This window comes from Toxotes jaculatrix, chromosome 14, assembly GCF_017976425.1.
Source record: "Toxotes jaculatrix isolate fToxJac2 chromosome 14, fToxJac2.pri, whole genome shotgun sequence".
Taxonomy (NCBI): Eukaryota; Metazoa; Chordata; class Actinopteri; family Toxotidae; genus Toxotes; species Toxotes jaculatrix.
The window spans coordinates 14,087,977-14,115,941 of NC_054407.1; the positions used below are offsets into that span (position 1 = coordinate 14,087,977).

Genomic DNA, 27,965 nt, shown 5'->3' on the forward strand with positions numbered 1-27,965 from the left:
GCAACATTTAATTTTCATCTGTACGTTTCCAGCTCTTAATAGGATCTCTAAAATGAGATTTAGTGTAGTGTGACTGCTTGAATGAATGCAGAGCCAATGAATTTTGCACATTTGTAGTTTTTCTGAATGGTTCAGACACAGGTGTGAACAGCCCACACATCAGACTGTTTTATTATTTCATACCGCAATAAAAAAGTATGACTCCAGCGGATCATTTTCATATATTATAATACAGATGCAGAGTTGAAAGTTTATTCTTTAAACAGCCTAGTATTTTACAAGAAATAGATAACTACTTGGAACTTTTGACCATGTCCTTAAAACAGGACATAAGTGGGCACGAATCCTTGGGCTCTACTTTGCCGTATTTATCCATGAACACCCAGCAGAAAACAGGGAGGGGAAAGAGAAGGGGGGAGGATTTAAAGTGTAAGGGGAAAACTTTCAATAAATAAAACAAAAACAATGGATATAATCTCTCTAACCCTTCCCATAATACCCCCAAAACCCCCCCCCATATATCCACACTTTAAAAAACAAAAAAACCCCAAAACAATCCCATACAACTGAGGCCAAATTTTGAAATCTGCTGTCACTGTAAATTTCTACAACAGGATATGGTTTGAGGCCGAGCAGCTGATGTCCAACCAACGTCAAAGCCTCTGCAGACTCTGTCCAGAAACTTGCGTTCATTTGGGGACTGCTCTCCTGGACGTTCTGGCTGGATGTTCCACTTGCCAGTTTGCTCCAGTCCATTTCTCTCAAGGGTTTTTCTCAGGATATCGGTCCTTTAGCAACAGGAAAACACACCCTGCCTCAGAGATCCCTGTTTATTCACAATTTAGAATTTATGTGGGGCGGATACCAGAGTATGTCTTATAAATGAGAAACTGAAAATAAAAGGTGAAAGTTGTGGAAGCAGTCGGGGGCCGGGGCAGGAGTTTGGGTAAAACAGCTGCTGTTCAAATCGGATACAGTCAGTGGGGTTTTACTTGGCTGCAGTCCCTTAAAAGTCCTCCAAAGTCTCAATCTCTCCCATATTCAATCTCTCAGATGATGCATTCACAGAAAAACCTGAAAATTAAAAGGTGCAAAGATCCAATTAGCAGATGAGCTGTAATGATACATCGCTGCAGAATAACCCAGATTTACCAGATGGGCGTTTTCTCTTACCTAGAAGGCTGGGGTCTGCGCGGACCATCTTCTGCTTCTTTTTCTTCTTCCCTGAGGTGACGGTCTCGAAGCGCTGCTGCTGGCCACTCGTATGGTTGGACTGGTAGAGTGACGAAGATCCTGTTCCACCCCATACAGAATCCTAGGGAAGAAAAAACGTGGATTTAAAAGCCACTCTGTGAAGCTCTGGTCTTTGACATCAGAAAATTCAAAGTATTACCAACACTGATGTTATACAAATCACTTTTTTCCAAACTGTGCAAAGCTGGAGCTCAGTTCATGATTATTCAATGTTACTCTGAAAGTGATTTTCTGGTACAATGAAAGAAAAACATCTACACAACTGAACAAAGATCAGCTGTAACATTCAATTAGGGCTGCAACTCATGATTGTTTTTATTATTGATTACTCTTGAAATCATTTTTTTCCCCTGATTAATCATTTAGTCAATGACAGGTCAGGTCAATAGCGAACCATGTGCGGTCAATGAGCAAAATTTAGAACATAATTGAAAAAGGTTGTGGAGCTGCACTGTGTTGTAAACAACTATTTTTTGCAAGAGGATCATATGGATGAATATAGTCTTCATCCTCATGAGGAAATGAGGAATAAGCACTGCGATGACTTCTTTTGGGGCTGATCCAAAGGAGTGACGCAAGATAGACCATAAATGTAAATAACAGTGGCGGTGATGGAATATGACCGCACTGATTATGTCAGATGACTTGCTCTGATTGGTTTTAACATGAGAGGCAGAAATACCTCAGAGCGCAGACTATTTCAGGGGAGCAAAAGGGACAGACGTCTCTCTTTTTGATCACATTACAAGACTCGCATAGCTTCACAAGGCAAATGGGACCAAACCATTTGGTATCCACGCGCTGAGCCTTTAAATAACTGCTCACCTGCTGCTGTTTGAGGGCTTGCTGTTGGTTTTGCGGTGCCTGTTTCTGTTGGTTAGCGTTCTGTTTGGCACGACGTTCCAGGAACTGCTTGGCAAAGTCCTTGGCCTCGGGAGTGTCCCCCAGATAGGCCCTGATGTAGTCGTGCACCTCGTATGGAGAGTCCACTTCTTTCAGGAAGGAAGCAAACGTAGGAACTGGCAGGGAAACAGATGGAGAATATTTTAGTCTGGCTTCCAGAAATGGGCCATCAATAGTGGTGGGTGGAGTGCCTTTGCAAAACATATTTTTAAAGACGTACCATCCAGATTGTTGGCTGTGTTGAGGGTGTGCAGGGTTTGCTCACACCATTGCATGAAGGTGTCCTGCTGGCTCTTATTGACCCCCTGGAACAACTTTAGCAGCTTCTCCTCCTCCTCTACCTTCTTATTGGCTCGCCCACTCAAAGAGTTACTTTACATGCACAAACAAAAGCAGGATGAAGATAAAAAAGATTCTCTTTAAATTAACTGAGAGCCGTGAATTACTCATATCCTTCATCTGGTAAAGTCATGCTTTTCATCCGAAGTTGTGACTAAGACATTCTTAATAAATACCTGAGGTTGGCGTTGCCTTTGTTGTTCTTCTGCGTGCTGCCTTTCCTGGTTTGAGGAGGTTGCTGAACAGCCTCCTTCACAGCCTCATCCCAGAAGCCCATGTTAGAGTTGTGGGTGTCACCCCAGATACTGCTGGAGTCCGAGCCCCAGTTAGTGCAGGTGCTGGTGTTCACGGACCCCCACACTGAGTTACTCAGAGATGTCTGTGAAGAGAGCGAGATACTATTATTGGCATGACACTTGTTTCTAGGGCAACAAGGGACACTTATTTAACAATTAAATTGCCTATTACTCTGTTGACTGTTTGGTCTATACAATGTCAGACAATGGACACAAATGCTCATCACAATTTCCTTTGGACTGTTGAAAGCCTAAAGCTGTTCAGCTAATTATCACATAATAAATCCACAGAAACTGAAATGCTGGAGCTAGAGAACATTCTGTCATTGTGCTTAAAAAGTGGCTGAAACAATCGATTATCAAATTAGTTACTGATTCATTTTGTCTCAAACGACAAAGTGAATAATGCACTTTTGGTTTCAGCTTTTCTTTCCCCAAAGATCACTAAGGCTTTGTTTTCTATTTACATGATTATTTACATTTTTAAAAGATTTGTGAAGTGAAACTGTTTAGAGCCAGGAAAACAAAGCCTGTTCTCACACACTGTCAAGAAACTATCCCTCATGTTTATAAACTGCCCAGAATAATTAAGCTTTCATACTGAAAACAAAATGAAAACTGAATTAAGCAATAATTTCTAATTTTTAAATTTCTAATGTCAAAATGTTGCTTGTGGTGCTGAATTCCCTTAAAATCCACATGCAGCTCTACAGAGGCTTGTAGCTTTTAGCCAACAGGAAACTTAGAATCATATATGTCACGTACAGTTCTGTTTTGATTCCGGGTTTGTTGGGTGACGGTGGGGTGCTGTTGTTGTTGCTGCTGCTGCTGTTGCTGGTGGTGCTCCTTTCGCTTCATCTGCTGGGCTTCCTCTCTCTGAATCTCCAGCAAAGACTTAGTAATAACCGGCTGCTTGGCCACATTACCCCAACCAGACAGCTTGGCCTGAGGCTGCTGAGCCTGTTGCAGGGCTTGCTGCTGCTGCAGCTTCAGGAGCTCTTGCTGCTGACGTCGCTGCTGTGGGTCAAGGAGGGAAAAGGAGGATCAGGCAGGATGGGAACTAGATAGCGTAGAGCCATTTGGTGCAATTACAAAATGATAATAATGATAATAAAAAGCTGTTCTTACCTCCTCTCGTGCCTGTCGTTCTCTCTCCTCTTCCAGTTTCTGGATCTCAGCCAGAGACAAGGCGTTCTGAGCCTGGTTTAAAGTGTTGGTTGACTGCTGGCCCCACTTAGAAGAGGATGGAAGCTACAAAACAGAGGTTTGTGAACTTCACCTATATTTTACAATGTCAAATTTTTATTGACTAATCCTGTTTCCTTACCTTCATTTGTGCAAGCTGCTGCTGCTGCTGCTGTTGTTGAAGTCTCCTGAGGGCCTCTTGTTGCTGCTGCCTCTGTCTTTGCAGCTCCTGCTGTCTTTGGGCCTCCTGCTCTCTCCTTTTCTGCTCCTCCTGTTGCTGCTGGGCGAGAGCAGCTGCAGCTGCTGCTGCTGCTGCAGCAGCTGCAGCCTCCTCCTCCGCTCGCTTCTCCTCTTCACGCCTCCTCAATGCTTCAAGTTCCTCCTGCTTTCTGCGTTCCTCTTCCTGGTGAGGTAGAGAGACAACACTGCAAATTAAGGAGACACTTCACAGGTCCAGAAAGAACATTGAAGTACAGGACATGTTTTTCTTAGCTTGCCTGTTTGCGAAGGAACTCTTCCCGTTTCTTTCTCTCCTCCTCTTCCCTCCGTCTCTCCTCTAATCTTCGGAGAGCTTCCTCCTGTGCCAGTCTCTCCTCTTCTTCTTTTTGCCTGCGATGTGCCTCTTCTTGCTCGCGCTGCCGCCTCAAAGCCTCCTCCTAAAGGATTACAACACTGGGTCAGTCTCAGTGCCATCAAAGAAAAGTCACTCACAGCAGAACAGCAGCTCAAATCTTCAAGTGCTTTGGATTGATATTGTTCAAACGCTCAACCTGTTTTTGCCGTGCCAGCTCCTCTTCTTCCAAGCGTTTGCGTTCCTCCTCCTGTCGAGCCCTCAGGGCCTCCTCCAAACGTTTCCTTTCCTCTTCCTCCCTTTTGGCTCTCATTTCTGCCTCACGCCTCTCCAGCTCCAACTGTTGGATGATGAGAATAAAAACGCGCTCTTGTTATTATCTATACTGAAGGAAAAATGAAAGACGTAGTTCCACTAAGACAAATAAAACACTGCTTACCTTTGCAGCCTTAGACTTCTCTAACTGTTGCATCTGCTCGATGGTTGGAGCCTGTGCCATGGAGTCTATGGGTAAATCCCACACGCTGCTGCCATCCCACGCTGTTGAGAACGACAGAGTATGATGCATTACACCTGTTATAACATGATATGTTTCTTTTTCTTTTGCTTTCATGTCATTCAAGAAGAAACCAAAGCTGCTGGACACTGATGGCTGAGACTCACTGCTTGGAGCAGCCTGTTGGAGGTTTGGTGTGCAGGAAGCCTGAGAGGATGGGTTCTGCATTTCCCACACAGAACCAGAGTCTGGTACAGACAGGGACCGGGTAACAGGAGGTAGGAGGCTCTCAGACGCTCTATAATTATATAAGCAAATAAACACTCATAAATGCAATGCTCGCTCCATGTAAATGTAAGGCAAGATTTCTAGACAGGCAGATGTAGATTTACAGGTAGGAAGGCAGAGTTATGCAATAATGAGAGTATCAACCTTATCTTGAGAGCCTGGTATTGCTGTAGTAGCAGGTTGATCTGCTGTTGGTGTTGCTGCTGCTGCTGAAGAGGAGCTGAGCTAAGTGCAGCAGCTTTCTGCTGGGCCAGGGCCTGAGCATACTGCTGCCTGAAAGGGGGAGGACAAGGGGATAAGAGAAATTAGAGGAAAAGAGGAAAGGGAAACTTAAGCTTTAATGAATATTAACCCATCAGTTATGTACACTCACTACTGGACATTTAAATCCCACCCCATCAATACATACTCCAACTTCGGTTGCTCCAGAGAGAGCTGAGTGAAATGTGATAAACTGCCTCAAGTAGTGTCACTTAATCAAAGTGTCAGATCTGGGTCTGGCGTACCTGAGGAGGTATTGATATTGGAGCTGCTGTAACTGGTAAAGGTTGAGAGCAGTGAGCTCCTGCTGCCTCTTCAACCTCTCCTGATCACCATCACCCTGCATCACATCAAGAGATACACAGTCAGAATAAATAGTAACGGTCAAACAAGCAAAAAGGGAGCTACAAATACATGTCTTTGTAGGGCTGATGGCAGCTTTGAGGAAGAGTCTGGACATAAAGACTACTGTTTTACTCAGTCTCTGAGCATTTATTATTAAGATAGGAAATGCCAAATATATAAACACAATTTTGATGAAAAATTGCATTTACCACATGAGAAACCTCCATATAGTCTGTTAAGTCAGGGAGAAGAAGGTCCCTGAAACACTGAGCAGCTGATTCATGAAGGATTCGTTTGATAAACCACACTGGTAAAAACAGTGGATTATGACACCACCTACAGGTCATTGCTAGTGCTGATTTACAAAGCAAACCTCTGGATGTAAGAAATGAGGCAAACACACACCTGTAGAGGTGGAGGTGCAGGGCCTGGAGTGAATGGTACCCTCCCCCAGATCTTCATGATCTCTCCCAGTGGTTGAAATACTTCATCGCACCCTCTTTTGACTAACAGAGACACTGTGAAGTAACCAGCCTGAAACCACTCAGTCATCTCCTGGTTACTGAATGGACCTGAAGGAGCACAAAAAGAGCATTGGAGGTTCAAAGGAAACAGCAGCACTTTTAAAAAAATAAATGCATTTAAGTCCCACTTTGAGCACATAAAATTTCTTCCAGTCTCACCCTGTATCTCCCCCTGGGGGTCTTTGTAGAACCACTTGAGAGCAGCTTCGTGGGTGAGTGGCAGGCCTGCAGGCTTGGGTTTCTCTGAAGCCTTTGCTGCAAGTCTGTCATCATCTAACACACCATCTTGTAGGTACGCTACCATCTTTTCTGCCTCCTGGAGAAGAATTTTAAAATGTTATACATTACTCATAACCCTGTTTAAATCAATTCAGCCTAACACAACACGCCTGTCTTTTCTTGGCTGATACTAATTGATTAATAAATGAACTACCTGACTGTTGGGGGTTTAAAGGACAGAATTTCTTTGACAATGTGTTTTATGGTCCTTTTTAAGAGGTCCTTACAAATCAGTCAAATTTATCTTGGTAGATCAACGGTTGAGGACAGCACCCCCACGGCCCACTGCCAGTTTCATGTAAAAAGTCTACTAATTTACCTGCTCAAAGTGTTTCAGTCCCTCATCTTCATCTGTGTCATGTGGCACAGTGGCGGGCCTGCCAATAGGTGCCATTATATTCGAAGGGAAAGGCAAAGGATTGTTCATCGCCACAGCAACCTCCATGGGCTTTTGCTGTGGTAGCTGGATGCTGGGCGATGGAGCAGATACTTCTGCAGAACAGGAAATGTGAATAGCAAATATTAGTTGGGTTGCATGGTATGTAGAGCCAAATGCTAGACAAGTTCTTCTATTTACTGAAAAATCGAAGAACCAAACCCCACCTGCAAGGGTAGTAGAAATGTGGGTCATGGGTAGGGACTCCAGCATGCTGTTAGACATGGGGACGTGCAGGGGGACTTTGCAGGGCTCTGGCGGGAGCTCTAGGGGTGGCTGCCGTTCAGCTGGCCTCTCAGTCTCTTCTGTTCTGCTGGGCTGGCTTGGGGGCAAAGACTGAACAGGGGCCTGAGGCTCTGAGACTGGGGGAGCAACAGGTGGAGCAACAGGTGGAGCCTCTTCTGCCACTCTGAGCAACTCTAAAACAGTTTTAAAGTCATGAGATGAGATTATAATCAATATTTCATAGCCAATATCCTTTCATATCCAAGCCTGTGAATGCTAGTAACTGTTTTTTTTTTAACTATGGAAGTGACTGACCTTTCCGGTCAGCCTCTCTCTTGGCCTCTGTTTCTGTTTCTTTGGTCTCCTTGGGCTGACTGTCCTCCTCCTCCAGGCCCTCTTCACACTCTTCCAGGGGCTTGAAGTCGAGCTCTGCTTCTTCCAGGATTGGCTCCTTGGAGGCTTTCTGATAAAAATAACAAAGAACAATACTCCAGAAATCTGACAATGGTATCATCCCATGATTTATTTATGAAGTTATATAATTATAACTATAATATATATTATAAGTTATAGAATATCTAGGGAAAAGGAGCAATTTACATACATAAATGGCACATAAATACTTAATTTCAAAGATTTATTAAAAACTCTCCTCTTACCTTGAGAGAGAGAAAGGCTCCTGACGAGTCGAAGGTGCCTGCCTCCTCGTCTGCGTCCTCCAGACACCACTCTGGCAGGCTGTCCCTCTCATCTTCCAGGCTGCCGCTGCCTGACCGTGGCCTTCTGTATCCACGCTCATCTTCTCTCGCATCAAACGGGAAGCGGCGACGCTGGTCTGGGTGTTCCCGCCACCCTGCAGACCGAGGCCCGTCTGGAGAAAATAGGAAAATAATTAGGATTGTACAGCCAGTCTTAATCACATGATAGAGTTTCAGTAAGACTGACAGACAACTTTTACCAGCCACTAGTAATGCAACTGAACACAGTGCAAGGTGTATCTTATCTTATCCACACAGAGTAATAGTATGGTTTTTGAACATGTGCAAGTAAAAAGAAAAAGACGACACCAGTGTACCACTGAATTATCCCTCTCACATAAAACATGTGCCATTAATAAGTACCTGTTATATGTCATAATATTCTGATAACCACAAACCAGACAGAAAACGCAGAGCTGGAGAAGACCTCTTAATTCAAGATGGCCGTATGGTAAAATTTCTACTCTCCTGTTCACTACAATGGAAAAAAAATAAACCCCACAACAGTTTACAGGCTGTGACACACAAACGCACCACATTCAGAAACAGGCCATACAACAAACATGGCAGTACACCACAAATACATTTATCAAAGATAAATGTATCAGTAACGTGGTCAGTGCAGTGCCCACCTGGGCTTGGGGGGCACCACCGGTCACTGTCCCGTCGAGAACCTGCCAGTCGCCAGCCCCCCTCATCATCCTCACCATTCTGTTCATCGCGAGAAGTACGCCAGTTCTCACTCTCTGAACGTGTGAAGTCGTGCTTCCTTGGTAGGCCTGTCACGCCGTCCTCGTAGTTTCCTCGGACTGTAAAGAGTAGTGGGCAGGGTAGGGTGATTAAATGCGCAGCAATCATAAATTCCATTAACAAAAGCAAAATTTAGTCCAGATTAACAAACTCGCTTAATACGGTTAATACGGTCAACTAAAACAAAAACTGCCATTTGTCTAATTAACACAAAAAAATCTGAACTTCATACAGTAAGTAACTAAACAAACTTACTGTGATTCATCTGAAAATGCCCTGGAGCAGCGTCTGTCAGTTTCACAGAGAGGAACAAGTAGCAGTAGTAAGCCAGTGCAGAGTACATCATGTATTGATTATTTGAGCAACAAAATGTAACACCAACCTGGGTCTTTTCGACCTGGCTTTTCAAACCTTCTGTCCCCCCTGGAGAGGGAAAAAAAAGCACCCATTATGTTAAGTCATGCCTAAAATGATGTTTAACTGCTTCAGAGCAAAACTCGTCATCTGTGCATGGCCAGAATTTTACGTCACAAATGGGTCTTTAATTACCTTTCTTCCCAGCTTTGGGAGCGATGCATCTCTCTCCCTCCACGACCAAAACCTTCCACATCATCAAAACTTCTTTGGTAAAACCCTCCATCTCCTCTCCCCCGGCCTGAAAGCAATCACAAATTGAAGAGACCTAATGAGACCCGATAAGATCTAGCTGCTCATGACTGAGTGCAACTGCATAGCACAAAGTACACAATCGATGCAATATTTAATATTACGATCAAAGGACCAAATGTGGTTCAACTAATGGCAGTAACAGATGATCAGAAAGGCTATACCCACCTCCTGTAACTAGGAGTCATGGCTGCCTAGGTGAGTAAATCGGCTGCATTTTAAATGGTTCACATTTTTTTTCGAACACACAAGTATTAATGATCTACCGCCAGCCACTGCACATGATCTGCTGAATCATGATGCTGTGGCCTCCCTTTCCTTTTTCATCCAGAAGATGTACGACAAACCAGTTCTTGTGGTTTTTAATTCATCAGCCCTCCCCATGATTCACAGACACTATCTTCCAGCAGTGATAAGGAAGTTTGACTGTAGTATAGTCTTATGTCTTCTTATTCTCTTCTTGTCAGCTGGCAAACAAACAAGTGTCTGGGTGTGTTCATGAAAAATAGCACTCTGATTTTAAACAGGGGTTTCTATGTTTAAGGCACATCAATAATGAGTTTAGGCTGCTGGGGTCAAAGTATGCTGAGTGAGCAGAGCACCTACAGAGCGCTAATATTACATCCCTTGTCCCAAGCTGTGGCCGAATTCGTAGGATTCTTCAAAGGCATCCTAACTATCTGCAGTTGTTGTGACTCTGACACTGCATAGACAGAATATCTACTTAGCTAAAACAGGCTTATTTGACAAATGAAATCCACCATATTGACTCCACAGATTAAACTCCACCTGCAGCTATTTATCCGTGACATGAGAAAGGCAACGTGACACATCCATGTATGAACTTATTTAAATTCTTACCTCTACCCCTTGAGGTACTTCGGCCTCTTGGTGCCCCTGCTATCGGACCGCCTCCTCGGCCTGTCAGCCGAAGTACAGCTGCACTGTTTACAGACATGGAAAAATTTCTCTGCAAATACAAAAGGGGGAGGGGAAAGAGAGGATGAACGGCCAGCTCTCAGCCCTCTTCTTGGCACCTGTTCTGTATCTGATAGTCTAACTACCAAGAGTAATTCCCATTTCCAGTAAGAAACGGGAATATAAGCCAACTGGCCTAAGTCAGAAACAATTTCTGATCTTGGCATTTCTCATCAAAATAGTGACCAGATATTATGACAAGTTCTCCTACCTGTTCCTCCTCTGTAAAAGACACAAGTGCAAGAGGTGGCAAGGGCTCCTCTTGTAATATGGGCAGGAACTCCTTATCATGTAGGTCTATAGGGATCTGCAGAAGAAAAATAAACAGTCACAGGCTTCAATGTTAAAATGCATGAGGCTTTGACAGAATGTGCTACAACACACCAAAAAAAGGAAGATGTAAATCTAATCTTGGCAGTACCATCATCTGTATGCAAATCAACAACAGCTAGGATATAGATGTTACACCCACCTTGTTATCCTTTACATAAAGTGCTAACATTTCTTCTCTCCCGTAGCGATAGTCTGCAAGTTTATACTTTGGCAATGCAGGTGAGAGGGGTGGAGAGGCAACAGTGCTGCTGCTTCCACCGCCACTGCTGCCACCACCTCCAGACAGGGCACGGAGCCTTCAGAGAGAGAAAGGATAGTAAACACAGAAGGGACATAAGAAGAAGAGACAACACTAAAGCCAAGATGGCAATTGGAATGTCTGAACATGTATGGAAAAGCTGCTTTAGGCCCCAAAGAGAAAACCAGTTTCACAACCTACAAATCTCTTCAAAGAGACTAATGATGAATTCATGCAGGTCCAATTACCATTCTGGTCCAAAGTTAAGTGTCTGGGTTTCGGTCATTCTTCCTTGAAGTTCTACAAATAAGAAAAGTGAGAGAAAGGATTAGAATCACTCAATCGACACCTTTAAGACATAAATGAAGCATCATTATGTTGTAATTTATTTTACAATTTACACTACAAAGAAAAATCCTACATACTTATTGTGCCCATTTTCATACCAAATACTGATTAATATCTTTGGTTTAATGGTCTATCATGGACTATTTTTTAAAACTGATTAATGCCCTTTAAAAGTTCTGAGCCATGGTGACAACTCAAAACGTCTTGTTTTGTGCAACCAAAACAGTCCAAACCAGAAGACTGTCAATTTAAAATAACACCACACACAGAACAGCAGCAAATCCTCACACCTGAGAAACTGCAATCAGAGACTGTTAGAGACTGAATAATCTCAAATACATCAGAAATCAACTTATATCAAGATATTGTTACTTAATTTTTTTTTTTTTAAATTTCACTGACATACTACATCTACCACAGCACATACGTGCCAAATTCTGCTGGACAGAATTTGGTAAAACACTGAAGTTTTTGTTAGCCATTTTAATGTACTCCAACTCCTCAGAATATATAGCCCATCCCACTAGCACACAACCAGTGTACAATTTCAATCTGCTAAAGCTATTTTAGGAAGTCTCCTAGCCTGCAAAGAGGGAATGTCAGACACCTGTAATTGACAACGGAGATAGTCTTTAGTGCAGTAAATAAGATGATCAAAAATAATTATCCTATGTCAACAGGATTAGTGGTTTATTTACGTGGTGTCTTCACTGCCACGACTTTACCTTACCCTCAGGCTTGAAAGCAAGGATTTATTACACGGTCAGGATTTCGCAAATATCGGGCTCAAAAGGCGACAGTAGACTCACAATACCACTGACCATATGGAAGTCAGGGTAAGCCACGTGTAAGTTGGTAGTTAAAGTAAACTCAACTGAAGACAGTAACATCTCTAACAACTCTCCTGGAAGTTTTGCACGTTTTCCAGTGTTAAAATAAAGTGAAAGCCAAACGCCTGGCTGAGTTTACATAATGCTATGAGTTGTCTGCAACGATTAAAGAGCCAGTGTTCGCCAACTGGCCAATCTGTTCCAAACAACACAACTTTTACCGGTTTGGTTAAGTAAATTTTACAGTTTTGATAAGATGATTCTCAGCTAAAGTCAGTGTAAAAAATGTCTGAACAATAACTTCTTGTAAAGTTGTCCGGATTGTTACCTTATATTTTTTAAAAAAAGCTGAGTTAACCACGTAGTGTTAACGCTAGTATGAGGAAAGGAGCAGCTCATAGCTACCGCAGCATGATCAGGCCGGCCCTTCCTGAAGCTAACGTTGGCGTTGGTTATATTACTGAATCATGCTAAAAGATGGCTTACAATTCCACCCTTCGAGTCGCGACGATCACTCGGGAAGGTTATGTGGAAATCAACGCCGGTTAACAACACTGCCTTAGCTAACGCAGCAGGCTAACCAGTCAAATAAACAGCTAACATGGACAAATCACAAGATACTAGTAACTGACATTAGCCAGCATATCTCCTAACGGGTAAAAAATCACAGTTTGGTTATAGTTATGTTGAAATTTGGCAACATATGTGTAGTTTGAGTGCTACCTGCTGGTGCCACACCAGGGTATTTTCTTCAACTAGCGAGCCAACGGTGGTTCTGCCAGCGCGTTAGCTAGCTAGCAGCGTTTATCGACAACGTTGCTCGAGTATCTCTGACGTACCTCAAGGTATACACGTGTTGACACTAATTTAGTTTCCCACAGGAGGACGGGTCTTTTCATTTATTCTACTTTACAATCGTAACACTACTCTACCACTGGTAGATCCCTATCCTCAACACTTACAGCTGACGCGCTAACAGGTTAGCTACCTAGCTACACGCGGCCTGCTGAGCAGCCTGGATCCACAACAAAATTTCCTTGTCAGGCCGTCCCGCACTTCACACGGCCCGGACACGCACACACAGACACTGGAGCCCGGTGCTGCAAGGCCAAGTAAACATGGTGGTTTAACAACAGTCCCAAGCACGAGTCAGATCGTCAGAATATAACTCCCTGACATGGCACTTTACTTAAATGTACTATTTTTCCTTTGCTAGTGTATTAAACTTTGGCTGTCTTACCTCTGCTTGTTCTGACAGCACAAGGTTTGTATGCGAGTTGTGTGGCTCTCTCTGGGCTCTCTCTCTCTCTCTCTTCGTTTTCCACAAGATGGCTGAGTGTGGGTCACATGACAGCAGATAAAACCCGTATGCCGTGGTAAGATTTGCTGACTGGTACGTATTCACCAGATAACGAGGTGAATATGAGCGAGGTATTGATCATTCTCATGTTATACGCGTTATACGCTGCGGACAGGACACACGGGCACATCAGGCATGTCGCATGAAATACGATTTAATTAAACCGAGCATTACTTTGTTTTTGCACACATACAAAGTATTCAGGAAGGGATATACAAACCACCCCCACCCTCCCCCCAAGAAGCCAATGTACACAGTAATGTAAGCTTTCCCTACACATATGCGCCCTGTGAATGTGTAAATGCCTCTCCACAGAATAACTGTATAAAATACTACAATAAAAACTGATTGCAATGATTGAATCTTAAGCAAAACAAACATTCTCCATACTCTTTACATAGCTTTTAAAATAAGTTATTTATTTATTGTGTCAGTTTCTGCGCTGACAGGTAAATAAGTCAGAAGCATTTCATGGAAACACTAACAAGGTTTAGGTAGCAATTACTGGAGGTTCTTGGAGACAGTGATTTGAGTTCTGTGTTTGTTTGTTTGTTTATTTGTTTGTTTAAGAACCTCACCATAAAACATTTTACATAAAAGCTGAACTTATTAGCATTTGGGAATTTTCTGAAGACTCTCAGTGATGATGTTTTCCAGCTGGCTCGTTGGTCTAGGGGTATGATTCTCGCTTAGGGTGCGAGAGGTCCCGGGTTCAAATCCCGGACGAGCCCTTAGTTTTTTGTTTCTCACTTTCCTGTGTCTATCCTTGAGTGTTTAGACTCATGAGTCAATGCAGAACAGAAAAACCTCATTAAACCTCGCAAAAAATGTTAATTTTCATGTGAATCTTTGAAATGACTGCCTGTCTTTAACAAAAGGTATGAACGATAAAATGGTTCACCACAATTGTTGAAAAGTAATTGAAATTATTTAACAAGATTATATCGTAGAAGAAATGCATGTCCAAAATGATACACTTTATGAAGGCAGTGTAAAATCAATGAAAAAAAAAAAAAAATTTGACCCCGACGTGATTTGAACACGCAACCTTCTGATCTGGAGTCAGACGCGCTACCGTTGCGCCACGAGGTCTGAGATATACGGTTGAATAATGGGGTAGAAAAACCTGGCAACGGCCATCATGGTTTCTTTTTATTTGTTTATCTATTGGACATAAGGATGCCAGGAACTACAGAAACCAATACTTATTGTGCATTTGTTGTGTTGTAACAATACAGTTTGTGACATATGGAGTAAGGGGATATATGTAATAATTGTGACTTCAATATGTATGGCCGGTTAGCTCAGTTGGTTAGAGCGTGGTGCTAATAACGCCAAGGTCGCGGGTTCGATCCCCGTACGGGCCACTTCTTTTATGTGGACTAATTCTCCAAAGTCATATGATCTGAAATGGTTTGTATCAGGTCATATGCATTTCTCACATTCATCTATGTATGGGTTTTTTCACAACAAGAACCTGCTATTTAAGGTATATTTGTATTATACTGAAAAGTAGTGATTGTGAACTACGGGCCTTCCCCCCGTTGCTTTCGCATGGCGTTGGTGGTATAGTGGTTAGCATAGCTGCCTTCCAAGCAGTTGACCCGGGTTCGATTCCCGGCCAACGCATCTGATTTTTTTTCCCTCTTCTCTCTTATTTCTTGTGCAATTTTACGCTAACGCTGTGTATGCAGTACTTTTGCTGTTAATAATAATGTCTTGTAACTTTAAAGGAGTTGCATTGTAAAAGGTGGTCTTACCAAAAGGGGCACCATTAAACCTGCTCATGGGTTTGTATAGTTAATCACATCCTGTGTACATACATTTTAATGCACTAGGAAATAGTGCAATGCTAATTTGGAAAGTAAAATGCCTATAATTACAATTATTTTTTCAAAAACATAAAAATAACAAGTACCTGCTAATATTGCAATTTTTGCACCGTTAGATGGTTGTTACTGCATTATCTGCCTTAATTTTCAAAAATGAATGTTTGTTATTATTTCTAATTTCTGTGGTGATTGAGGGTAATGAGCCATTTATTGTGTTCATTGTGTGAACGCTGGCGATAGAATGTAACTTCAGTACAAGACAGCAAGACCTGTAATAACTAAATGCCCATTTCATATTGCTGTGTTCCCTCCCAGAGTACAAGGCCACATATTTCTTTTTAGTTTCCCAGAATTTCTCATAACACCACTTTTCCTTCAAGATAATATAGTTGTCTAAATGCCTTAGGGGAGTTGTGCTCGACTTTCTCATAGACAGCAGAGAACATATAAGAACGTAATAAAAAGCAGGACCACTGTAGAGTACTGGATGTGCAGTTCAGGTTTTATCCCATCAACTGACTTGTCAGAAAGACCATACCTTTTTCTGAAGCATCAAAGAACACACTTTGTGTGATACACTTTTGTGTTCAAGAGTCACAAGCCACAAAAACTACCATAACTATCATAACTCAAGGGGAATGGACTGCATTTATGACACACACAGACAGACTCCATATTACCAGCCCTGATTAACAATAGATGTGGCTCCAGAGAAACATGAAAGGGGTTTACTTGTTGAACAGGAAATATGTCACTGTTTCTTCTCTACCCAGTAAGTTCATTTGTTATCCTATTCACCGGTGTTAATCCTGCTTACCCTTTTTTCCCTCTGTTGCCATGGATATGCTATTCCTATGGCAACTGCAGGCCTTTGTGGATGGCCTCGGGCCCCCACCGTAGAGGACTCTCAGAACCTTTCATTATACATTCCCTTCAAGCTCGCAGGCAAATCACGCAAGTAGCACATACTCTAACTCTGTTTCTAACTATCACCCCATTTCTGCCCTCCCCCTTCTCCTTTTTCTTTCTCTGCTGCTTTGCCCTTGTAGTCATACTACTGTGTCTTTCTTTTAACTCCCTGACGCACTGCATGTGTCCTGAGACAGCAGCACAGCTGTTTGTTGTGTTCAGTTTTTTTTTTTTTAAATTAGACTCTAGGCATTCACTGATACTGGATGCCAGTGCTGGTAGGAAGAGGGCTGTGATCAGATTTGTAGAATGCGTATCGCTGTCATAAGAGTCAGTGCTCCAAGCTTTCTAATTTTCGGTGGCAATGGAAACCAGAGCTCCATCTTTAAAGATGCATGAGACGTCTTGAGCAGAGAATAGAGATGGAGGCTTAGCCAGAGAAAGTGTTTCTGTGTCAGAGACACGGTGAAACAAGGGAGGGGCGAGACTCATGCAGATGACAGTAACGTTGCCAGTGGTGGTGAGGGTGCAAGTCGAAGCAGAGTTCAGTGTCAGAACTGGTCACTGTGTGTGAGTGTGTGTGGGGCAGGTGGGGCTTCTCCACCTACTGAATGAACCCCGTCAGCATCGGGGAGTACCATGGGCTACGGGTGGGCTCGGCCCTGCTCAGCATCGTGGCGGGCTGCATTATCATTGGGGTATCCAGGGAGTGTGACGCTGATGCTGTAGGAGGTATCTTCCTGGGAGCAGGAGGCCTCGGTGAGTGTGTGTGTGTGTGTGTGAAACTCTCTTTTTTTTGGGGAACCACTGACCCAGTTTTGGGAAAGGTATTAAATCGTTAAAGTTACTGGCTGTCTTGACTGCTTTTTGCTTTTATCCTCTGATCCCATTTTTTTCACAAGTAACTTTAACTGAATATTGATAGAAGATTTGCCAGTGTGATAGCGGATTAACTGTAATGTTCTGACTACTTAACTACATTCTGCATTATTAATTAGGTGTGTGTGTATATATATATGTATATGTATATGTGTATGTGTATGTATGTATGTATGTATGTATATGTATATATATATGTGTATATATATGTATATATGTGTGTGTGTGTGTGTGTGTGTGTATACACACACACACACACACACACACATATATATATATGCTCAATTAGGAAGTGAAGATAGTGTCAATTTCACTCAAGGGTTATAAAAACCTTCAGTGGAGGACACACTCGTCCATCAGACAAACTGATGGATAGTTTGCTACAAAAAAAAAAGAAAAGAGAAAGAAAGATCTGTGGTCTGTGACATTTTCCATCCACCATTCTTGAAAAACACACCATGTCATCATCTGATACAACAGTGTAACTGGAGCCAGCTGATAGCCGGAGGACTTGCACTGCCAAGATAAAGGAGTGCCTTAACTGCTTTCCTGGAGAGAAAGAGTAAAGGACAGGGCTTTTGATCTCTGGAAGACAACATCAACACTTATGGCTAATGTGATGTACATTCTCGCTGATGATTTGGCCAGCATTCAATAATTAATTAAACTTTCTAATGTGCACAAGAATTTGGCAAATCAAAACTGAGTGCAGCAGTTTGACAGCGACATTAACTCTGGCAGCACTTGTGCAGCTAAGTAGCATCTAATTATGTGTTTTGGGGCTTGTGTGCCATGATGCCTCCTCCAACACATAGGCTGACTAATGAGTATGAACAGAGTGTTCTCGGCAGATTCTTTTCACTCCTTCTGCAGTTTCATGACATTTTAGGCACTGACATGCATCACAGCCACCCTCAGGACCTGCTAGGCTTTAATGCCAGCTCTTCTGGCTTATAAGGGAAATCAATAACGGTGCTGAATTGGAGCAGAGTGCCACTGAGAGGCACACAAGCCCTGCGGTTCAGATATTACTGTATGCTTGGAGTTGAACGGGAAGAAACATCACAAGCTGTATCTGAAACAGTAAAACTAATCTGAAAGCTATGCCAAGGCAATTACAGTTTGGCAATAGATATCTCATCACACAATCTTATTGTTGGTCGTGACATCTACAAGTATGAGAACTTCTATGAAAAAGGGAAAAGAGTTTTTTCACCTCCTGGTGTGGCTCACAGGCATTAATAGCACTTGGAAAGCACTTAGCACTTGGAAATTAGCAGATTGCTATAAACTAGAATGTGCAAGTGATTAGATTCATGCTAATATATCATGCTGACATTTGATATCCCTCAATAATGAGATTTTTCTCAGAGCCTGCAGTTCACAATATTTTCTTCCACTCCTGGCTTCTTTTCCATTGACTATAGCACACATCGCCAGAAATAAATGTAATTATTATTTCATTGGAACCAAAGATTGTGACAAGTATTCACATGAATACTGCAATCAGTCTGTTACTGAGCATTTATCCCACCAATAATGATGACAGCACTATAGTAAGACCAGTATAAATGTATAATTTATCAAATTAATCATGGCTTCTGCTTTCCAGGCCTGCTCATATCGATCTACCCCTTCATAAAAGCCTGGCTGAACATCAACCACATTCTGCCATCCTTTGGTGGGTTGTCTGATATTTTTTTAGTCATTCTTTGAAAATTCAGTTCAAAGACTTTTAAATTGAGTTGCACTTCAACATCTTGTTGCTCCGTCACATGAGCCATGCTGTGATGTCAGCCTAACTTTGTTCACTTCATTGTTTAAGGAACAATTTGTTCTATACAAGAAACATTTCGGCTCACAGTATTTCTTAACTTCTCAGGAAACTTCAGAGTTCACCCCGCGGCCGCCAATCCTGCTCCTGAACAACCCACAGAAACGCTCAGACGAGAAGGTGAGAATGAGCATCTGAGCCAGCCTTTCCTGAAACCAAAAAGCCACTAATCTATACTGCGATCACATAACATTCAAAGGGATAGTGTTCAGCTAGTTGATACCGAGCCATCGTGCCTGTGTCTGATATTTGTTGATAACAAATCTGACACTTGTCTGTACACCGGAGAGCTAATAGCTAACACCAGTGAGAAAGATGCTGTGACAAGGTGGTTATTGCAGAGCATCAGACATCTCTTAAAAATCTCATGGGGCTCAGCTGAATAGTAAAAAAAAAAAAAATGCTTTCTTCTTTCATAATCACTTTTTCTTGACCCAAATAGAAAATACTGTGAGATCAAGGAAAGATATAAGAGAGAGAACATAAACTGTTCTGAGAGAATTTGAATGAAATTTTACTTGTGACATCTTGTAAACATTTTGTATGAATCCTCATCAAAATTCATGGACTACCGTACTGTATATTTTCATCGTACAGCAACGCACTATAATTACAAATCATGAGATGCTGTTTTTGTGCTGAGCAGCCAGCCATAAGGAATATATTAATGAGGTTTCAAAGGATGACCTACATGTTTGGGTTCTAATGAAAAGAAAAAAGTAGGCTAACATAAAAATAATGTGTATATTCAAATTAAAAACTGTAAATGAAACTCAAAAAATTTCTGTTAGAATTCACTGGATGGGTACTTATATACACTGAAAAAAATGTTTCGTTGAATTTACTCAATTTTAATGTCGAAAGTGGTTGCACACAATACATTCATCTAAATCCAGACATATTTTTTTAAGTTGGCTGTACTTAATATTTTTGAGTAATTTCAATTAAATTATGTAAGCAGTTTCAGCACAAAAATTCTGAGTATTTGTTACTCTGATTTCCTTAGTAATTCTAACTAAGCCCATGTTTAATTTACTTAAATTCATTATGTAATTCATATATTGTGGTTTGCTAATTTGTTATTGTGTTTTAAATTAAATTGTTTTATTCTACATAATTTAAAATATTTTAATTCAATTCACAATTTTATTTAAAACAATCAAAATGCATATGTAGATGTGGGGGTGGCTGAGAAACCCGGTAAACAACAATGAGTTGTGGCAGTGTGGAGCAATTGCCAATTCCATTTTATTTGACAAAATAAAATGGAGTCTTGTTCAAAAACTCCACAGTAAAAAAATGCACATTGGGCCAACCAGAAAGATAAAAGTAAGTTACTTACAATACTTACAATAATCCCATACTAAATAACATATTATCAAATAGAAGTTCAGTTAAACTTACTTAACACACATATTTCTTTTTAAACAAGATACTTATACAGGTCATTTCACCACAAAAGACAAAACACCCTTCCCACTCTACCACAGTTGGTTTCTTCCCCTGTGAACCCCCCTATTTAACCAAATGGACCGCTCCAGCTCAGGTTTGGCTGTTCCTGGTCTGACAGAGGAAGAAGTGCAACAAAGGAGACAGGTCAACAAAATTTAAATTCAATAAATCAAATACACGATCACAGTGTGACTTCTCTCCTTCACTCCCTCCTCCAAATGTTCATACCACACACATCACCACCAGCACACCAGGATCAACATTCTGATAAAATCTACCTGAGAAAGAGCACATGTAAGGCACATGTGTAGCACATGTGCCTCACTTTAGTGCACAGGGTCTCCCTGTGACAGTAGCATAAAACAATTTAATTATTTTGATTCTTCTTGAGAAGTGCTCTTGAGAATTTTTTCCCCCCTTTTTGCTTACTTTTATCTTTCTGGTTGGACCAATGTGCATTTTTTACTGTGGAGTTTTTGAACAAGACTCTAATTTTGTCAGATAAAATGGAATTGGGAAATTGCTCCAGACTGCTACAACTCATTGTTGTATACCGGGTTTCTCAGCCACCCTCACATGTACATATGCATTTTGATTGCTTGAAATAAAATTGTGAATTGATTATTTAAATGATGTAGAATAAAACAATTTATTTTAAAGCACAATATCAAATTATGTAACCACAATATATGAATTACACAATGAATTTAAGTAAATTAAACATGGGTTTAGTTAGCATTACTAAGGAAATACAAAAAAATAACAAATGCTCAGAATTTTAGTGCCGAAAGTGCTTATATAATTAATTTGAAATTACTAGTACAGCCAACTTAAAAAACATGTCTGGATTTAGATGAATGTATCGCGTGCAACCACTTTCAACATTAAAATTGAGTAAATTCAACAAAAACTTTCTTTCAATGTACTTAAACAGCTTGTAATCAGCTTTAGATAATGGGCAGTCCAAGTATGTGTGTGCCTTTTTACTTGACATTATGATCCAGATTTCAACAGATGAACATGTTATATTGCCTGCTGCTGTGTGTTTATCTGTTCTCTTGTGGCCTTGCAGGAACTCAGAGTCAGCTAAATCTGGAACGTTCTAAGAGTCGTATGGGAACCTTTGTGGAGGGCGGACCAATGGCTGAGACCAACCCAGATGAGGGGTATGAGATTGAAGCCAACAGTGTCTGTCTCTTTCGAATCATATTCGAACCATGTAGCTGTGGATTAGTCATTTACATACTACAGCCAGCAGTGGTGAGACATTCATATAGTACAGAAAAGGTTAGGATGAGAAGGATGGGGTGGTGGACAGTGATACAGCTGACTTCAGCACTGGTTCCTTCAAGATTCATGCCATCTCATTTGTTCCAAGCGCTAACCTTAAAGATCGCAATGTTTCCCTAATCTCAAAGTGCTTTAACTGTCAGTGTTTTGTTGATTTGTTGATGAAAACATAATATTTGTCAGTCAGTTGTATTCAGAATTTACATATTGCCTCTTGGAAACCTCTAATTCTCACTTACAATATCAGTTTCCAACTTATGCAGAATACACATTAACTTTAGCTTTGATCCATAAAGCAATCTGTCATCAAATCAACATTGGTAATGCTATAATGTGACAGGAGACCACTCTTCCATTTCTTACCAGCAGTTAACACTGTTTTCTTGTCTTTCCCTGACCTTAACCAAGTAGCTCCTTTTTCAGTATCCTCAACTTCACCAACCTTTAATCACTGCAGTGACACATGAAAAAAAAAAGAACTGTCGCATGAATCATTTTTGGAGGTCACTGACAAACAGATCCAGACGATACTGCACTGTTTAGATGTGCATCTTCTTTCATCTCACAAAGGTAATTTTTGGTTTGAGGCAGGCACTGCAAGGCGGGCGTTAAAGTGGACTGATTGACATGATTTGGTTTCAAATTATTCTTGTTCTGTGTTGCTCCTTTATTGGTATGTCCAGTAATAATGTATTTTATGCCATAGTACGATAGAAAATGTGATTTGCTGACTTAGAATATGATGATGTGCCAAAAACATAATTTGACAAGATTAAGCTGTTACGCTGATTCATGGACAAAATAGTTAATTGCTCATTATAAATGACATGATGTTCATTTAATGAAAAAAAAAAATAGTATTCTCTTTGAGGAAGTGAATCGCACCTCAGCATTTTTGTATCTGCAGCACTTTTTTTGTTTATAGTTGATCTGAGGACAGGTTGTTGGTAAACTTTTTATTTTTATTTATTTATTTTCATATTTTATTTATTTAAGTTTTTAATCATAACAAAATTGTAGAATAGCCAACAAAACACCTTACATAAGAGCATGTGCTTTTTTGTTGCCTGTACAAGCCATTTGCAGGAGAAAAGAGGGACTTTCAATAGCAAACCTTACAAGGTATCACCTCCTTTTCATAGCCAAACAATAGTCAAACTTTGGATGCTGTTGCTGTGGTAACCCAGATTCCGGATAGATTTCACTCATGTCTGATTAGTTCATTCATCAACCATGTGCGGCACGTGTTGTGGAGTGTGACACCAAACACGATATATGTATAGACATTGGACTTCACAACTAACCATTTTCACAAATCCTTGAGTGACACTTGTTATAAGAAAGCCTTTTTTTAATGCTTGATGTTTTGAAAGCTGGAAAAGTACATTTTAAAGTTTGGGGAATCATCCAGATCATTACATTCATGGAATAAATAAATGCTCTAGACAGTTTCTACTAGTGCTCTCTAGCTTTTGAATAAAACAACAGCTCAACCTGAATGTACTTGAAAATAGCCACTGAAATTTAATGCGTCATAGTTTAAAATCCTCATAGTTTAATAGGTCAGTTCAGGTCAGGCTTTAGACAGTATAGTCCTAAGTTAAACTATCAAAATTAGCCAGAAAATGCTTTAATATGCTATTTATATATAGAGTTCAGTCATTTCATAGTTTTGTAAAATGCCTGATGCAGAGTTATTGAAATTTCACTCTGTATCAACCATTGGATGACTTGAGGGAATAAAGTAATATAGGCTGTCTCAAATGGAAGGAGGACATCCAGTATTACTTATGTGATTCATACTTTGGTCTGTTGCAGAACGTCTTCAGACATGCCAGACGTCTTATCTAGACGGAAGCTAAAGCAGTCGCCTTCTGATCAAGACCTGCCTTGACGTCATCACATGATCTGACTGACCCACTAATCTTTATCATTTGGTTTATTCTGATTCATTGTGGGTTTTATTTTGTGTAGAATTGTTCTGTGAATTGTCCTATTTGTAGAGATCATCTCATGATATTGTACTTATGTGGTCTGATAAACATATCCAAGGATTCAATTGTGATTGTTGGTGAAGCAAATGCATTCTTCCTGACAGTGAGTGAAGCAAATTAAGTGCAGTAGTCCCACTTGCCTTCAGCTCATCTCATCATCACACAATATTCTCAGCCACAAATTAAGAAATTATTATAGTTGTTATGTGATGATGGGGCTTGTACACAATTTAGCCCAGGTTCCCTGGCTTGTATTTGTCATGAGCAAAACAAATGCATGTGTACAGACACACAAATAGCATGCATGCACACAGTGGACTGCACCCCTGCAGTGAAACATAATACATTGATATTCAGGACAACACAGGCAGAATGGCTGCTGCATGAGAAGTGGCATGGGGAAGGACGTGGTGCTCTGACAAAAAGTGTGACGTGCTGTGAGGCTGAATAATGCCGGGCTGTGTTGATGGGTCTCAGCAACAGGAGCCCGAGGAGTCTGCGGTGCCTTGATGACAACCAGCAGTTTGATTGTCAGGCCTCAAATCACAATGCCTCTCCACAATCCCTCTGCATCTGCATGGAGTTAAACAGTGGAGGGACACATAATGAACGTTTAATTGAACATCATCCAGAATGGGTTTAAGTGATTGGCAATGGAAACCACGTGAATATATATGGTTTTACAAAATCATCGAAGCAAAAGCCCAAATGAAAACCAGAAGGTATAAACAATTTCACGTTTTTTTCAAGCGAGTAGCCACATCTCCCCTTGAAACCAGTAACATTTAAAGGGTCAATTCATCCAAATCACCAAAAATACACCTCCCCAATCATCCCTTATGGTGTCCAGCCACACAAATATACATCAAAGGCTTGATCAGGGAACTGTAGCCTGACAGTGATCAAAAATAAAATATATTTAAAAAAAAAATATTTCAAAGGGGAAATCGAGGTTTTCAAAAGAAATAAAGTCGAATTCTGCGTGTTGTTCTTGAAAAGTAAGCAACAAGTAAAATGAAAGTAACAGCTTTCACCTTTATCACCCTCTACACACACACACACACACACACACACACACACACACACACACACACACACACACACACACCAGGTTGAACAGTGGTAAAGGAGGGTTGGGTGAAGGGGAGACAGGATGGATGAGGGGGAGACAGCACATCCAGAGGTCCATATAGGAGGGCTGGATCTGCGCGGCTGATCCAGTATGAAATAATGAAATAGGACGACTTCACACCGACCGCCGGAGAGATGTTTTGCATACATTAGCTCCGCCCCCCCCCCTCATCTCCGTTGCAGAATGACCTGTCAGGTGCTACGTGCGTCTCTCGCTCCATATCAGGAGCAGCGCGCGGTGTTGCGTCCGTGTGTGAACTCAGAAGAAATGCCATCTCACCTAAGTGATCTTCTCTCCGCTCTCGGATTTTATATTCCTCAGTGGGTCTGACTGCCTTGCGTTTCTGTGGCCACTGATTGAATGACTGTCATGACTTGTGCCCCCAGGACCGTAAAGCTACGAAAACAGGATGAAAACCCCCCGTTTGGTGTTGATGTGTCCTTCAACCTCTCAGCAATTACACCCAGTAATTAGGCTGAGAATCGCGTTGAAAATTTACTGATTAAACAATGGAAAGACCTTCAGTAAATCGACAGGGTAAGATGATTTTACGTTTTCATTTTACAGGAATGCAATGTTAGTGCAGTGAGCATGCATTTAAATCTGTTTTGAGCAAAACCCAGTTCATTAAAACGTACTGATCTTGATATGGTCAAGATCATAGATTTACTGACACACACGCATTTACAGAAAAAAAAAATCATCTTTCCTCCTCATCCTCTCTCTTCATTGGCACTGCATGATCTTGAATGGGTGCATGCAGTACTGAAAGGACTGATTTGATTGCAACTAAATAATCAAATGTTATTCCCTAGTGGCCTAGCTGGCATGAATGAAGCAGCTGCAGTGGCACTGCACACATTTTAATTCACACATCAAGAGAAAAATAAATAGGAGTTCTGATCAGTCATGTTAAATTATAAGTCATGCAGAGGACTTTTTAGAAATGGTGCTGCAAGAGTCACAGGGTGCATGGATCTCATTTATACAGAGGCTTAGTTAATGTGAATTCTTTATTATGCTACAGTGTAAACAGTGATCCATGATCCCACCAGTGCCTCTAAACTGTGCTACTACTATTGTTTAATTTCATCTTTATATATCTTTATCAATGTAAAATAGATATTGAAGCTAAGATTATTTTTCAATTTCAATATTCAGCAGTGGTTTAAGATCATGTGGCAAGGCTTCAGGTGTCACCAGTATGGAACACAGGTATATTATAAGTGTCCTTCAAATGCTAGGTCTAACTGACACGGTGACCAGTGGTTTCTACCTGTAGTTTATCAGATATTTATCATTATATGTCAGGCCACAGCCACTCCAGATATTTGTAATTTAGAGGAGTAGCAGGACAGAGTGATGAATGTGCAGAGCTCATTGACGGATTATACAGACTCACTCAGGGAGGACACTCCACTGTGCCCACAATGATCATCAGTGATAGCCGTCCAGTGTTACTAGTCCACAGAGCAAGAGCAGTGTAATGAGTGCACTTATCAGTGGTACAGTTTGTTATCAATGTGTTTATCTAAAAAAAAAATAAAAAATCTTACACCTGTAATGTGTTGTCATTTACAGACAAAGATGTTTCCATGCTGTGAATTGGACACAGTTTATTTAAACATTGCCATGGGGAAGAATTCGGACTGAAACACCGGGAGCTATAATAACACTGAGGAAGCGAGAGAGAGGTGAAGACATGGTCATCACTGACAGAAACACCGGCACCCCTGTACCTAAAAAGGAGCAGCAGAAGAAGAAGAGGAGGAAGTCTCGCCCTCATGGCCTGCCCTCTCCGGCACTCTGCTGTGCCTGTGGACTATGCATCATGCTGGCAGGACTCAACATCACTCTGGTGGGGGCATTCGCCTTCAGGACACTGGTGCCTTCTGCCAACCCCCCTATCATCATCGGACCTATCCTACTGCTGGTGGCCTTTTCATTTTTCGGGGCCTGTTGTGTGTGCAGTCGCCTTCCCCCTCCCCACAGTTCACGGAGGTCTAAGGTGGGCGGGCGGGGCACAGGATTGATGGGACATGGTGGGCTAACTGGTGGGGCAGCATTTGAAATTGAGACCAGTGAGCACACGCTGCAGGATACTACAGCTGTGCAGCTCAGCCCCACATCTTCCCCTGGATCATCCCGGGCATCCAGCCCTGAAAAGGAAGCTCCTGACGCGGCCCTACCGGGCTCCTGCAAGCTCCTCACCATGGAGACCAACGGCCCTTCTTCAGTTTCCGCTACTGCAACCTACTCAGCCTCCACAGCAGCAGGAGGGGAGGTGAGGCTCTACCTGCCACGTGAAGAAGTGGTCACCTAGCAGAGCAGAAACTCTTCCAAGGCCAGAGTGCTAGCAGTGTAAATATCCTTCTGGGTCGAGGGCTTGCTGAGTGTGATTGTGTCCTCTAGTTTACATAGTGCCATATTTCTGATTGTGACAAGTTCTCAACAGTATGCTTTTGATTTCTCTTGCTGTGCAGCCAACTGGTAATTAGCATGCAAAATTAATGAAACGTCCAAGTATTTGTGGGTAATAGGTTTTGGAATTCAAATTCCTACCTCTCTTGTGCTGTTTTCCTCCAGGTCTTTTGTTTTTTAACGTGGGGCATTATGAACAGTTTTCCTGTAGAAATCAAACTAAAACCATAAGCATTTATCTGTCACTGTTACTCTGGCTATTGGAAACCTCAGCTGTCAGCAGTGGTTTGAGAGGGCTCTCCTGAAAAAATGTATTGTTGATTTGTTCTGAAACATTTAAAGATTACATGTGAAAGGTCGATAGTGAAAACCAGAGTTGAACTGTACAGGTTCCTGAGTAGTGACATTTGGCATTTGTCATTTTCAGTGCTAAGCTTGTTTTGGGGGCATGAAATATTATAGGTCACAGGGGTCCCAAAGCAATATTGTCTCACCTTAAATTCTTGGCATTTTAAGTCAGTGATTACACACTACTTGTCTACAGCCAGTGCATTTTTAA

The 27,965-nt window shown here is 41.5% G+C and overlaps 3 protein-coding genes and 4 non-coding genes across 8 annotated transcripts; 5 read left to right on the forward strand and 2 right to left on the reverse strand.

Moving 5' to 3' along the window:
• Nucleotides 1–144: 144 nt before the first annotated feature.
• Nucleotides 145–13,673, reverse strand: gigyf2 (GRB10 interacting GYF protein 2). Of its 2 annotated transcripts, none has more exons than XM_041055331.1 (29): nucleotides 13,544–13,673; nucleotides 11,374–11,425; nucleotides 11,027–11,183; nucleotides 10,766–10,861; nucleotides 10,438–10,546; nucleotides 9,460–9,565; nucleotides 9,293–9,333; nucleotides 9,166–9,198; nucleotides 8,868–8,969; nucleotides 8,062–8,273; nucleotides 7,718–7,865; nucleotides 7,345–7,596; nucleotides 7,061–7,233; nucleotides 6,622–6,778; nucleotides 6,344–6,510; nucleotides 5,839–5,933; nucleotides 5,477–5,605; nucleotides 5,212–5,342; nucleotides 4,988–5,088; nucleotides 4,748–4,888; nucleotides 4,475–4,633; nucleotides 4,120–4,380; nucleotides 3,921–4,043; nucleotides 3,558–3,809; nucleotides 2,673–2,875; nucleotides 2,378–2,529; nucleotides 2,080–2,273; nucleotides 1,174–1,315; nucleotides 145–1,074 (listed from the first exon to the last, which is right to left on the reverse strand). In XM_041055331.1, exons 2-29 carry the CDS (start codon nucleotides 11,409–11,411, stop codon nucleotides 1,007–1,009), a joined length of 3,942 nt encoding a protein of 1,313 aa, XP_040911265.1. In that variant the 5' UTR covers nucleotides 11,412–11,425; nucleotides 13,544–13,673; the 3' UTR covers nucleotides 145–1,006. The 2 variants fall into 2 exon arrangements, with proteins under 2 accessions (XP_040911265.1, XP_040911263.1); XM_041055329.1 differs by having other exon boundaries at nucleotides 8,793–8,969.
• Nucleotides 13,674–14,322: 649 nt separating this feature from the next.
• On the forward strand, nucleotides 14,323–14,394 carry trnap-agg. The gene has a single exon. It is a non-coding gene; the product is annotated as a tRNA-Pro (tRNA).
• A 289-nt stretch (nucleotides 14,395–14,683) lies between these two features.
• trnaw-cca lies at nucleotides 14,684–14,755 on the reverse strand. Its single transcript has one exon. It is a non-coding gene; the product is annotated as a tRNA-Trp (tRNA).
• Nucleotides 14,756–14,956: 201 nt separating this feature from the next.
• Nucleotides 14,957–15,030, forward strand: trnai-aau. The gene has a single exon. It is a non-coding gene; the product is annotated as a tRNA-Ile (tRNA).
• A 190-nt stretch (nucleotides 15,031–15,220) lies between these two features.
• trnag-ucc lies at nucleotides 15,221–15,292 on the forward strand. Its single transcript has one exon. It is a non-coding gene; the product is annotated as a tRNA-Gly (tRNA).
• A 1,723-nt stretch (nucleotides 15,293–17,015) lies between these two features.
• On the forward strand, nucleotides 17,016–23,924 carry kncn (kinocilin). Its single transcript, XM_041055917.1, has 5 exons — nucleotides 17,016–17,163; nucleotides 18,896–18,964; nucleotides 19,166–19,237; nucleotides 21,642–21,735; nucleotides 23,678–23,924. Exons 1-5 carry the CDS (start codon nucleotides 17,016–17,018, stop codon nucleotides 23,751–23,753), a joined length of 459 nt encoding a protein of 152 aa, XP_040911851.1. The 3' UTR covers nucleotides 23,754–23,924.
• Nucleotides 23,925–26,687: 2,763 nt separating this feature from the next.
• LOC121193622 (transmembrane protein 275) lies at nucleotides 26,688–27,308 on the forward strand. Its single transcript, XM_041056019.1, has one exon. The coding sequence runs from the start codon at nucleotides 26,688–26,690 to the stop codon at nucleotides 27,306–27,308; it is 621 nt and encodes a 206-aa protein (XP_040911953.1).
• Nucleotides 27,309–27,965: the final 657 nt, after the last annotated feature.

Bases quoted from the DNA above. Each gene is read 5' to 3' on its own strand.
- kncn (XM_041055917.1), top strand. From the start codon at position 17,016: ATGAACCCCGTCAGCATCGGGGAGTACCATGGGCTACGGGTGGGCTCG. The intron at 19,238-21,641 runs GTGAGAATGAGC...GTGGCCTTGCAG, and splicing joins AGAAACGCTCAGACGAGAAG to GAACTCAGAGTCAGCTAAAT. The intron at 21,736-23,677 runs GTATGAGATTGA...GGTCTGTTGCAG, and splicing joins GAGACCAACCCAGATGAGGG to AACGTCTTCAGACATGCCAG.
- gigyf2 (XM_041055329.1), bottom strand. From the start codon at position 11,411: ATGACCGAAACCCAGACACTTAACTTTGGACCAGAATG. The intron at 10,547-10,765 runs GTAGGAGAACTT...TTGTATTTGCAG, and splicing joins CTTTTACAGAGGAGGAACAG to AGAAATTTTTCCATGTCTGT. The intron at 7,597-7,717 runs GTCAGTCACTTC...AAACTGTTTTAG, and splicing joins GAGAGAGGCTGACCGGAAAG to AGTTGCTCAGAGTGGCAGAA.
- LOC121193622 (XM_041056019.1), top strand. From the start codon at position 26,688: ATGGTCATCACTGACAGAAACACCGGCACCCCTGTACCTAAAAAGGAG.